The sequence below is a fragment of the Metschnikowia bicuspidata genome, assembly GCF_001664035.1.
Source record: "Metschnikowia bicuspidata var. bicuspidata NRRL YB-4993 chromosome Unknown METBIscaffold_5, whole genome shotgun sequence".
Taxonomy (NCBI): Eukaryota; Fungi; Ascomycota; class Pichiomycetes; order Serinales; family Metschnikowiaceae; genus Metschnikowia; species Metschnikowia bicuspidata.
In genome coordinates, this window is record NW_017387735.1 from 950,077 (window position 1) to 963,022 (window position 12,946).

General features: G+C 42.9%; 6 protein-coding genes across 6 annotated transcripts; 2 read left to right on the forward strand and 4 right to left on the reverse strand.

The window, feature by feature from the left end:
• Positions 1–94: 94 nt before the first annotated feature.
• On the forward strand, positions 95–841 carry HAP2 (Hap2p; the record flags this gene model as incomplete). The annotated part of the gene is made up of 2 exons (XM_018857839.1): positions 95–317; positions 369–841. 2 exons carry the CDS (start codon positions 95–97, stop codon positions 839–841), a joined length of 696 nt encoding a protein of 231 aa, XP_018710651.1.
• A 252-nt stretch (positions 842–1,093) lies between these two features.
• METBIDRAFT_44913 (importin-alpha export receptor) lies at positions 1,094–4,054 on the reverse strand (the record flags this gene model as incomplete). Its single annotated transcript, XM_018857851.1, has 1 exon — positions 1,094–4,054. The coding sequence occupies one exon, from the start codon at positions 4,052–4,054 to the stop codon at positions 1,094–1,096; it is 2,961 nt and encodes a 986-aa protein (XP_018710652.1).
• A 170-nt stretch (positions 4,055–4,224) lies between these two features.
• On the reverse strand, positions 4,225–6,028 carry VRG4 (GDP-mannose transporter). The gene has a single exon (XM_018855060.1). The coding sequence runs from the start codon at positions 5,545–5,547 to the stop codon at positions 4,480–4,482; it is 1,068 nt and encodes a 355-aa protein (XP_018710653.1). The 5' UTR covers positions 5,548–6,028; the 3' UTR covers positions 4,225–4,479.
• A 971-nt stretch (positions 6,029–6,999) lies between these two features.
• Positions 7,000–7,802, forward strand: METBIDRAFT_79420 (uncharacterized protein; the record flags this gene model as incomplete). Its single annotated transcript, XM_018859061.1, has 2 exons — positions 7,000–7,329; positions 7,350–7,802. 2 exons carry the CDS (start codon positions 7,000–7,002, stop codon positions 7,800–7,802), a joined length of 783 nt encoding a protein of 260 aa, XP_018710654.1.
• A 149-nt stretch (positions 7,803–7,951) lies between these two features.
• METBIDRAFT_79421 (uncharacterized protein) lies at positions 7,952–8,962 on the reverse strand (the record flags this gene model as incomplete). The annotated part of the gene is made up of 1 exon (XM_018859062.1): positions 7,952–8,962. One exon carries the CDS (start codon positions 8,960–8,962, stop codon positions 7,952–7,954), a length of 1,011 nt encoding a protein of 336 aa, XP_018710655.1.
• Positions 8,963–9,898: 936 nt separating this feature from the next.
• Positions 9,899–11,413, reverse strand: METBIDRAFT_16866 (uncharacterized protein; the record flags this gene model as incomplete). Its single annotated transcript, XM_018854674.1, has 1 exon — positions 9,899–11,413. A coding segment is annotated over one exon (1,515 nt), but the record flags the coding sequence as incomplete, so codon positions are not given.
• Positions 11,414–12,946: the final 1,533 nt, after the last annotated feature.

Sequence of the window (12,946 nt, forward strand, 5' to 3'; positions counted from 1 at the left end):
AAAAAAATACCTGACCCAGATTTTCAAGGACCTCTGCATTATAAAGTTTCGAAAACAAAGGTCAACATAGACCCAGATTTCTAAGCAGCAGACAATGACGTCGTTACAAAATCAACAACTGGACGCGTACTATAACGAGCAGCCTCTGCAGACATTTTACAATTCTCAGCAGCCACACCAAATGATGCAAAGTCATTTGGACCAAAATACAAGGTCACCATACTACAGCAATGGTTCTTCGACGGCATATGATCCTTCCACAGATACAAATCCACAGAATGAATTCTACGCTCAAGAAGGTTTACCTGATGAGTCCAGTTCTGCGTCTCATTCAGGGCCAGCCCCATCGATACATGAACATTCACCAGCTAGTAATCATCAGAGTCAAGGGCACATGCCAGCTGTACATCATATACCACATCCACCCCCAGCCGAAGAACTGATTGAACAACCATTTTATGTCAACGCGAAGCAGTATCATCGTATATTGAAAAGAAGAATAGCACGTGCAAAACTAGAGGAAACGTTGAAGATTGCCCGCACGCGGAAACCTTACTTGCATGAGTCGAGACATAAACATGCCATGAGGCGCCCAAGAGGCCAAGGTGGAAGGTTTCTTACCGCTGCCGAACTTGCCGAGCAAGCACGATCAAAAAAACTGAGCGAAACGGAGAACGGACATGTGAGTAACGGTGAAATCAAAAGTGAGGGTGAATTCACAAGCATGTCCTCTAATGCCCCATCTGCAAACACCACTCCAAACATTAACACTACAACAGAGACAGACTCAGTTCCAAGAGATGATCCTATATTTCAAACCCTTATAAACTCTCCTAATTAGACAAACCAATCATCGATCCATCTTCACAAGACGACAATCAAAGTAGTATTTTCAGACACAACGCACTTGTCTTCATCTCAATTTTCATGCCGAAAATTTGAGCTGATCATGTTTTATATGCTACTTTGTGTCATAGCCAAGCACTCTTCGAAGCCTTATGAAGCTGCTCAACATTTCCTTGTTCCATTCCAGCAATCAGAAAATTTCTCATTTGCGTCATGTTCTTGAACCATATACACAAACGAATCACTTTTAGTTCGAATATTTTGTGAAAAATGATCTCGCGTTTTCGCTCAACTGATTCACAACACCCAACTGTTCCAACTTTTTCACATTGGAAACTGCAGCTGATTCGATAAAGTTAAAATCATCGCTTTTTACGTCTGGTAATGGGTCAAACAGCTTCAAATGAATCGATACAAGCCTAGAAAATGATGATCCATATGCTGCACTTTCCAAATCCAAGTCGTTAATAGCCACACTTGTAGTATTTGTGTCACCAGTTGTTGTGTTCGTGACAGTACTAGCTTTGTTTGAAATACCTTGTAAAAGAGAAAGGTTTTTGCATAACTGCTCCACAGTAGGCACAACAAGGACTTTGTAATTTCCTTGAGTGAACCCTGAAGAAGTAGCAAGTTGTGAGAGACCCAATGCACTGACTTTCTTGTCTTGCAACGAGGTAAATGACTCAGAGGTTGGCAAAATAAAGCTAGTGAATATTTGTTGGAATACGCCTTGTTGGGCTGAATCAAGGAGGTTGATCACGAAGTCCGCATTAATGCCTGTTTTAGTTGACAAGGTCTGATTCAATGGCACACACGACAATGATAATAAAAATAAGACAAACTTCTTGATAAATTTTTCAGTCCGTGAACTCTTGAGTCTGGTCAACAACAAAATGGCGATTTGATTGAAATAGTCGGTCAAAAGATTAAGTGGCATGTTTAGTAAAATGCCCTCTAGCAAATCAAAGCCATATGAATCATTTGCTCTCGAAGCGATTAATTTTTGGAATACTCCTAGGAGCGGCGTGAGTTCCTGTGCATTTCGGGCAAACACTGCAGAGTCGTGTTTCATGATTGCTATAATAAGCCTGGTTACTCCTGGAACATTTCCTCTGTATTCCCAAACAACAGGAGATAAAATAGGTTTTACCAACCCCGCATACTGCTCAGGTAAAGCATTTGAGCTCGGAAGTTCCTCAAGCAAGAATGCCAAAATCTGAAATGTGTAAGGGACAAACTCCTGAACATCTTCGCTCAAGATCTGTAGCAAAGCAGGCATTATTAATGCAATGTAGTTCGGAGTAACCTCAGCTTTTGGTGCGGAGCTAAACTTTATCAAAAGACCCAAGCTTTCAAAAACGTAATGTGTGAATCTAGGATTAGCGGGATTCTTCGCAATAATGCTCAAGATATATAGGAGTTGGCCGATGATAATTGCTTTGAATGGTTCTGCAATGGTGTTTTCTGCCGTGCTCAAAACTCTCATAACAGTCCGAATTAAAAACTCATTTTCAGACAATTTCTCAGGTACTGTACTCGATAAAATCCGGGCAAAAAGATTGTGCAATAAGTTGCTAGCGTATGGCTGAATGTCATTCTTATCAAAGACCGGAAGATGAGCCGAGTTCGTGAAACTCGTCATGGCAAAGAGCTTCTCGATGGTGATTGCTGCGTATGTATACACCACGGCATTTTCGTGTTTGATATGGTTTTCCAAAAGTGGCACGGTTGTTAAAAGTTGTTCTTTTGTCAACTGGTTTCTGAAGGTCATGATGTACTTGATAGCATCCGCTTTCAAGATCGGCGAAGCATCTTCGACCAAGTATGAAGCAATGTTAGACGTGAAAAACCCAACAACATCTACAAGAAGATTGGTTGAGGTGACACCCATATTTGTCACAGATCCCTTGGCGGCTAATGAGGTGAATAGATAAATAGCGATGTCTCTATTTCTCCAATCTGTGTGGGACAAGAATTCATTCACGTAAGACATTACCGTGTTTGTTAAAAGGGTAGTATTAACCTCCTTCAATTCCCGCAAGAAATCGGTCGACGATTTTCTTCTAGAATCAAAATCTGAGCCTTCTAAGTCAGATCTGACAAAGGCAATGGGTTCATCCTCAAACATCTCTTCGTCAACGTCTCTGAAGACGATATTTGGTAAAATGATTTTTTCAATAATTTCCCTGATGGCTTGTTCATTGTCGAAAAAAGACTGGTATTTGGATACCTGTGAAATAGATGTCAAGAACGACAATGCCTTGACGGTCAACAAGTCAAATTTAGGTTGTTTAGTAACTCCCGTATTGACTAATTCCCAAACTGAAGTTATAAATGATTCAGTGACTGGTTCAAACTCCTCGGAATATCTGGTGACATATAGTGAGATCAATTCCAAAATTGCCGACTTGGTCTTGATGAGTACATCTATATCCTCGTCATCATCAGCGTCGCCGACCAAGGGAGTCTTGAGCGTGAGGTATTTGTGCATGATGCTCATTCCTGTGGCCAAGTTGTCTTCAAAGAATTCTGGAATATCTTGACAGTTCAAATCGTAATAGATTTGGACTTCAAGCAACAAGCACTCTAAGTAAATGGCAAGATTGGCGCCATTCGTTTGATTCAATGCTTCGGTAACAAGTTCATCGGTTCTTACGAACAAGGCCATAAATGGCTGGGCGAACTTGTCCAACACCATCTTGATCTCCAAGAATAACTCGTCGGAGCGGAAAAGCGGTCTCCATTTCTTGAAGATTGAGTGTGCAACTAGGAGAATACCACGATTCAAAACAAAATCCTCTGCTGAGAGTCTTGTCACAAGTTCATCAATCAAGTTTTCCCAATTGCGAGGAAAATCCAGCTCGGCAATGATGGAGATGGTCTCTCCCAACTGAGCCTGGATATTGTTGGGTAACTTAATCATGACATTCAAAATCTCTGCCTTTAGGTATTGAATGTCCTCAGTAAACAAAAGATACTCACCGTCTTCATTCACCCATTTGCGTTTCACAAGATTTTTGAGGAACAATGATCCAGCAAGTCTCACCGAAGAGTCTAAATTAGATGAGGCTACAACATTTAACAAGTTGATTGCAAAGTGGGGCTGACACTCGATGGCACGCAAGTGAGCCTCGGCTTCTTTGGCATTCCGCGGATCAAGAGATTCTTTCAAGTAGATTGGGATTGTTTCCAAACTGTTTTCCGCCATGGTGTCGATAAACAAACAGAGAAATTAAAGGGCGGTTGTTTCCGAGACCCGCAACTTTTTTCGCTGTGTTTCCATACTGTGGATCTTGCTCATTGAAACCCTATACAGGGCCATGTTTATTCGAAGAGCCATGTCACCTCTATGTTGATAAACGAAAAAAAAACATTTTCTACCAAAATGAAAGCTGTATCAAAAAAGTGACGAGGCAAAATTGTAGATTAAATACAAGAAGGATATTTGAGTGGCTCGAAGATTCGAATTCACAGTGTAATTATTAAGTGCGACAAACAGATCCGCGAGGAATTGTTCTTCGGTGTAGAAAAGAATGTATTCTAGTGAAACTCTATTAACATCCTGAGTTTAAATAAAACGATCACCAGACTGACAATCAGTGATATGAATGCCGCAGATTAACTTCAAAATTTCTATTTGGCGGAGGGCAATTGCTGAGCATTCTCCCTCAGTTGCTTTTGCTTTGCAACAGCGTAAACCAATCCCGAAATAAATCCAATAAAAATGGAGGAGACGGACCAGAAGTTGACGGCAGCATCGAAGAAAATCAAACCAGACAAGGCAATTGGCAATTTGTTCAAAGCACCAACCATAGAGTAAGTGGTCGAAGAGGTGACTCTCACACACCAGGCAGAACAATAGGAGATACCAACAGAAGAGGCACCGGAGAAAACCATGGCGAGTAAGGTGGCAGTTCTGTTTTCAGCCGGAAAGTTCAAGGCGAGGTTCTCGGCAGACCAGTCCTCAAACAAGAAGGTGGCAACCAACAACACTGGAATAGACAACAAGTTATTGTAGTACATGGTGTCGAAGTCCTTAAAGTTGGTCAACTTGATTCTGATCCTCATGAACAAAACAAAAGCAGCAGAGGCAAAACAGTTGACCAACATCCAAAAGTAACCCAAGTACATGGTGTAAATGTCCTCAGCAGACTTGTTGGCACTGCTATCACCGTATGTAGCAAGCACAGACGAAAAAACCATCAAGAGAAAAGAGCCCAACGTCATGGAAGTGACTTTACCGCCGAACCACAAAACTTCGCCGTAGGCAATCAAAATAATGGTCAAGTTTTTGAAAATCGTGTAGACTGGAATGGACAAGTACGCCAATGCCTTGGAGCCAGTATAGATCATGGCAACCAACAAAAGGGCAATAGGCATCCATTTTCTAGCCTCCTCCTTGTTAAACTGTCTGTAGGTGATGACGTTAAGGCCCTTCAAAGTGGCGATGGTGACAATACACACAGTGGATTGCACTGCCAAAAGAAGAAAGTTCAAGTTGAACGAGTAACCTGAAAGAACATACTTGTTGGTAACAGTCATTAAAATCGAAGCCATGCAGTAACAGGCGATCGACAAAGGTCCAGAGTTGGCGAGCGAGGAGGCACCCCCTGGGGCCACGGGAGCATAACTGTTCTTGTCCATTTTCTTTTTTAGCAAATAAAAACCTTGTCCGATTAAATAGAACAGAAGTATTCCCATACACTAGCGTCACCTTTCAAGCAAAGAGGTTTTGTAACTCAAAGGAAGTGAGGCAAAGAAAGCTTGAAAAGGAAGCTTGCACCAAATAAACAAACCGAACTTCAGAAAAAAAATGAACCGAGCCAGGTTTGACGTGTCGCGGCGTGTCGGTACCAGCCAGGATTTGCACATTAGGCTTATCCGCGCAGATTTTATGAACTGATGATATACAAAGCTGCGTGAGCCACAAAGAATTGACACAGTCCCTGTTTGAAGTGGTCTGCGAGTCTGCCAGCTTACTTGGGCTGGATCTAATACCGATCAGTGCAAGTACACAAAGTCGCAATTCCTGAGCTTTGGCCACATCAGGTGTTTCCTGTTTATCTGTTCTGCACATAACAGTAGCCCACTCACGTTCCAAGCCGTGTTATGAAGCTCAGGGATGGGGTATTCTGTTTGGTGGTGCTTCTGTCCTTACGGAAGAAGACCGTGCAAGACTTCAAAAGAAAGTATTTAGAATTAACCTGAATAACCAGTTTAAATTTGACCTCCTCCCAATCACGGTTCATATAATTCCCACGTGTCTAGAATAAGCCCTGATGCGGACGTGACTGGACGCGTGCCGCACCACTGTTTTGTTTATTTAACCTCATTGGAAGATATGCCGGGCATACACAGAACGCTTTTGAACGGCCTTGGGCTCAGAAAATTGACCGGGAGTATAGATCGTTTTCTTTCATATTTCCCTTCTTCTGTGTTTTTTTTTTTCTCAACTCCACCCAAATGGTGTTTACTGCCCAACAATAATGAATCTGCGTTTAATTCACAGCTTTAGTTGCGTCTGCAAATGCCGCCAATTACTCGATAAGATTCGTGGGGCGAACTGATGTAGTCTTGGAGAGTCAATCTCATTTCTTTGCTGGGAAGAGACTATAAATACAATCTCCGCGCTCGGCTTACCACATATAATAAACCGGGGAAATATGAGTTTGCAGATTCAATTGAACCTCCTTCGCAGACTTGCTCCTGGATGGAGCCGTACTGTGGCAAGCAATGAACAGATCATCTTGTGTTGTCCTTCTCTATATGCACGCCGCAAAGCCCTCGCACATTTCCGTGCCCTTTTAATTTATTGCTCCGGTCAGCATTCTCCGGTAGAGTGAACTGCAAATAGCGAGAGTCTGATGCCGATTCATTTTCACAAGAGAACGTCATCCAAAGTTGGCTCCTCAGATTCTCAAAACTGGATGCCCACACAAATGGCTAGTGTGAGCTAATTGTTCTCGTTCCCCTCCCCGTCCCTGGGCTGATCATCGCACTTCCGTTTCGAGCCATGCAGACGCAGGCCTTATGGTTGCTACAATTTTAGAGTTAGAACACCCTGTAATTTCCATTGTATAAGAAAGGGAATTCGGACCAACTTTTTATCTCCTTAGATCCTTTTTTCTCCAAAAATTCAATACCCCCTCGAAAATGTTCGACGACCTTCTTACCCACAAGATCTCCACTGTCGTGTCATGGGTGCTTTCCACCTATTCCACTGTTAGGTATTTCAGTGGCAGACAGCCTTTCAGTGACGACACCCCATACCATGTGGGTGAAACCCCATTCACCCTCAATATTATAGTGACGATGGCGTACTGGGGCCTTTTGATTTTCATGCAGATCTTATTCGTCACTCAGATCTTCATTCCTGTGGTTGACTCTGCTGCTGGAGTGACCAACAGATTAGATTACACCAAGAAGGTTGGCTGGCACTTCACTGCCTTCAACTTTTTCGTTTTCCTTTGGACCATGCTTTTTGTTCGCCATCATGGTCCGAGGTTATTTTGGTCCTCAACTTGGTGAATATTTTCGCCTTGTACACCACGCACAAGACTTATGCCATCAAGCCTTTGGGAAACTATTTCTTGATCCACATGACAAACGCTGCCCTTCCTATGTCATGGTTGCTCTTTGCCATCTTTTGGAATGGAGCCGTGTTGTTCCACGTGCACAAGTTTTTGGGTAGAGTCATTGCCAATTTCACGGTTTGGTTGTTGCTCATAATCCCAGGCTTTTTCACGCTTGTGTTCAACGACTGGGGACTTGGCCTCACATCCTCCATTTTAGCGTTTGGCTTGGGTTTGGGCCAATTGTTTACCAAGGCTTTTGCATTGCAATGGATTTTTGGCTTTGTCATCTCGGGTCTCTTGTTGATTCTCACGCTTTTGGTGGCTACTGGAAGAGTCGTCAGGAGAACCACTGACTCCGAGGCTGCACCATTGTTGGAATAGTTAGCTTTGTTCGTGAGTTATCGGGCAACTGTGCTCGATCTCGCTCTTCACTTCTTGAAATAGCTAAAACCCAGTGTTTTGCACCGTAAAGATAATGTATATTTTTTTTTTAGATTATGTGTTCCCCAGGTGATCCTGATGTGTTTTCCTTACTTCCTCGAGTCCAAGGCCAATTTCGCAAGCTGCATGACACCGTCTCTGGACTTGCAACCACCAATGAACCCAGCGGCATGAACAAACACGCATCCATCAACACCGGTCAATTCAGACAATTGCTCGTCTCTGACTCCTCTCCATGGCTCAGGAAGGCCGAATCTAAACTCGAAGCTGGCCGAAGAGATGGACACGGTGGAAATTCTCCACGAAGCACTGGAATCCTGGAACAACACAAACTTGATCTCTCCCTGTGCATTGTTTTCTTTTTCGATCGCATAGAGATGTTCTTTCCATGGGCAGAACTTGTCCAAGACAATCACCTCACCCGATGCGTGCACGTCATATCTGGTCTTGAAGGCGGATTCAACAATGTCTCTTGCAGGCAACCACGACTCACCGTAGCCCTTTACCAAGTTTAAAAAGGCCAGTCCCATCAATTGACTCGCTTGTGTGAAAGCCGCGTCAAAATCTTTGTCCACGGGATTGGTGTTCCAGCGAGGGTTCAACTGCGAAACCAAGGACGGAAGAGTCAAGTTTCTGTCATTGAACTTTTTCTCAACATCCGAAGGGTAGTTGTTAATACCGTTGTCATTGGCATCAATAGCTTCAATGAACTCTTTGTACACTTTTTCGTAGAGCATCTCGACATCGCCCTGGTTTTGGAGTTTGAGCACTTCCTGAATAATCTCCTTTCCGAAATGCTTATAGATCAACCCAGCAGACGAAAGCTTAGTTTTGTATTGCGTAGAGAACTGCTCGTTAAAGTCTCTCTGGTGGTGGTCAAACCATTTATGACCACCGTCATATTTTCCTCCCACGTCAACGACAATATCGCTGGTTTCCCAGTCAGCAGGGTTTCTGGATCTGACCAACTGAGCTTGTGAAAACTTTGGCAAAAGACGCAAAAGGTAAATGGCCAAACTTTCGTCGGCGTGAAAAGAGCCTGAATGTGTGCAGATTCTCATGGTGGGTGTCTCGATTTTTTGGCGTTTCGTTTCAGACATGACAGCAATCTGACTTCTTCGCTTGGGATTTTCATTCGTAATTGTCGCGATGCGACTGGACACTAGAACGGCTAGACCATCGCGCGATGCGCCGCAGCTAGTTGCAAAGAACCCCTGAATGAGACCAAATAGTCCATTAGCCATGCATCATTTATCGATTTTTTTTTTGCTTCATATGGAAGATGCTTTTTTTCAACACAATTCAATGAATGTGTTCTCAACAATCTTCACCCACACGCCTTTCAATGAATAACAAACTAAGTAGTATTTGTGAAAATACAAAAATTTGTCATTTTTTACCCCGTACTCTTGTTTAGAATGATCATAAGGGACGAACTGTTCAATAAGATATTGCTTTTTTCCAGAGAATACTTGAATTTACTCCATAGATCAGCATCATTGAATGTCATTTCTAGAATCTTTGGATTTTCCTTGAAATCAAAAGACAAACAAAAAACAGCCGCCATTAAGATTGATTTTGGGGGAAAATATCAGTCCAATAACTAACTCTACAAAGTTGCAAGACATGAGGGAGGGTGTTCAGCAGGAATATGTCATTTTATGGTAACTCAGCCTTCTACTCCAAAAGTTGAAAAAATAAAAAACCTCAAAGTAGACAGGCCCATTTGCAAAACATTTCTTGTCCTATGTTTAATGTTTAGATCCAGCAATTGCATTCTTGTAGCGCATCTGGTCTGCATCACACGAAAAAGAAATTTCTAAATCACTGTCGCTATCAAAACTTCCATGACGTCCTTCGTTTGCACATTTTTTAACCTTTCGCTCCTCATCCAGATCATCATTTATCTTTGGATGCGTCTTCAGAGGACTGTTCGCAAGAAAGCTCTTTCGTCCAGGCCCGACAACTGTCGCTGTGTACTTGGGAGCTGTGGTTCTGGGCTTAACAATACACATTGCCGTTTTTTGCCGATCAAGTTTTTTTCTCTTTTCTTCTTCGGAAGGTTGCAAACTGACCTTTTTACTCTTGCTGATTGAGAGTAATTCTTCCATCGACTTCGTGGGTTTAATCTTATCTAGCTGGTGACTTTTTTCGAAAGTAGGATCGTAGCCCATCCCCTTAAGAAATTTATTTTTGAAAGCCTGCAGTTTGATTTTCAGAAGGGAGTTCTGCCGCTCGATTTTTTCCTGCTCTCCTTGCGGTATAATACCCATTTTTTCCAAATCGTTCAAGCGGTTAGGCGGTGCACTATTGAGCAACTGCAAACGTAGCTTTTCATTTGCTTTGCGTTTCCGCAATTTTGCAGCATCGTTCTCTTTCACAGGCCGATCGTACTTTGACTGATCAAACTGTTCGCCTCCATTATACACGGCATCCTTCTCCAGAAAACCAGCGTTGAGATACTGTACATATAGGGGTTTATTTGTTGATCCGCTCATAAATGCCTGACTGGTCTGACCTTGCTTATTTTTTGGAGCCTTCGGTTTCACACTACCTTGAAGTTCCATCCGTGAGCCACGTTTGAATTTACTTTCTTCGTGGAAGCTGCATAGATCATTTTTCAGCAAATCAATGACAAATTTGCATGTGCCACCTTCTTTATTTGTTCCGGAGCAATGCCCATAATTCTTCAGGGCCCCGATTTCGAGTATGCAGTCGAGGCCATCCTGTAATGACAAGTTGAAGCCGGAGCCGTACTTCTTGACGGTCGGATTCAAAACAGCAATGACATCACCACAACGTAGCTTCCAGTACTTTTGGAATGCGTCCCCAAAAAGAAAGAGATCGACTGTTATACTGAAGTTTCCAACGCGAAGAGTCATATACTTCTTACCGTTTACCGTGGTCTTCGGATCGCTCTTGTAAATAACTATCCCAGTAAGGCACCAGTTGGTATACATAGGCTCCTCGTACTTAGGAGGCACGATTTTGGCTAAGAGCTTAGACACCCGGAGGACTTTTGTATCCTTTAAGAGGCGCTGTGCGTCGCCTTCTTGGATGAGTCTTCGTCTAAGGATTTCGCCGGATATTTCATCCTTTGCATTCTGATCGTTTAAAACCACCAGCTTTCCCTTTGGAATATTTTCAAATTCATAGAATCTTTCGTTGTAGTTAATGCTCGAGCTTTGATTTTCGTTTTCGAAGAGACGCGTTGCGAATTGATTTGAAGACACAGAGGGAACTTTTTGAAAGGCTCTCAGGGGCGCCACAAGAGGCTTTGGAATGTCGGGCTCAAGTGGCCGGGTTGCACTTGACAGTGTGACGGTGTAGTTCACAGTCTTGGGCTTCGACTCTTCTTTAAACCGCTTTGGAGAGGGCGAGCGTTCCACCTGGAGTGCGGTTCGGTTTCGCTCTCTTTTGCGGGCACGTTCTTCCATCAACTTTTGCTTTTTGACGGCGAATTCTTTTTCCAAATCCGCAAAAGCATCGTCAGAATCTTCTGTGAGAACGTCATGGAGATCTTTTGGAACTTCGTCCCTGGGATCGTCGTACATGGTATCAAAGTTTGAGAGTACAGTGTCCAATGACTTTACCTGAGAATCTGGACCGGAGGTAGTGTAGATAATTCTCAGAAACGAAGCAGGATCTAGATAGCCGGAAAGAGCAAGGGCAAATGATTCTTTGCCCTACTTTCAAGTGTGAGCATAGAGTTTTTCGAACAGCTTGAATTTTGTCCTAATTTTTTCCGTGCTTCCCAAGTTTTTTTGTCCTTTGAAGAACTCATTTTTCATTATTGACACCGGATTGTTTCTCTCCATGGCCTGTCTATTGGCGGTGCGTACCGGAGCCAACAACGCGACTGATTTGACCCCTCATGTGGAACTATCCTATCTGGACCATTAATATTCTAGACATCCAGTCACACTGCGAGCCCAAGTTCCATATACTTGGTCACTCGTGAAGCATATTCAAGTATCTAAAGAGGGCTGAAAGATGGTGAGGGCTAGGAGGTCCACCGTGCAAAGTATAGCGTCGATAGTATCTCATGCCTCGGAAGAATGGAAGCCTGAAGCCGAGCTGAGTGAAACGAAACAATTGCAAAATCCGTTGCTAAATACAGATGAAAGGCCACAATCAGTTGCAAGCAGATACAGATCCCTGTCCTTGCCAGTGTACAAAGTTGCAGCGGAATCCAAAGTATTGGACTATATTAACTCAGAAAGTTACTTGTTTCCGTTCACCCAAGCCGAGGAAGACGCATTGACAGAATCATACTTCCATAAATTCAGCTTTAACTCCGTTCTCGACTATAAGCATATTTCAACGGTCAATGCCTGCTATGATGACCAGTTACTCTCATTCCAAGCCGACTGTGATCGCAACATTGAGTACTTCCAATCACTTTTGAAGGAAACCAATGACACTATGAATGAACTCAGCTCATTGACTTTACACTATGACCAAGTTGTGAAAGATACCGAAGACTTCGCTAACCAGTCTCGTGACCTTTTGAATAAGCAAACCGAGCTTGGGAAAAAGGCAGTAGAGATGGACCATGTCATGGAAATGTTCGAGCCTTTGGAGTCTATCAGCAGAACTTTAAGCAGTTCCGGAACTAGCATCATAAAGTCGGGAAGGTGGCGGTCAATCTTGGTACAATTGCACGAGACTTTGAACTTCTTTAGTACCCACAAATCGTATAAAGATGCCGAAGTGTACTCCATGCGATACCGTCAGTGCATTACTAGAGCTTTGACATTGATGAGGAATTTCAACATCGATTTCCTCAAGTATAAGCTTATGGATGTTTCCGCCAGGTTGAACAAAGGAGATGTGGATGCATTGAAACTAGACATTATGATGTACAGTGAATTCGGCAGTGATCTTGACAAACAAACCGAAAACACAAAATTTCCAACATTAATACAGGCCATTGCAGATCAGTGCACAGACCACAGAGAATACCAAGGTCTTATATCGGATGTGATGTTTCAATACTTCAAATTGAGACGCGTATTGGTGCATGCTTTTCTACAAAAGCAAGTGTTATCATCATTAGAGAATTATTCAAAAGGAAAGGCAGA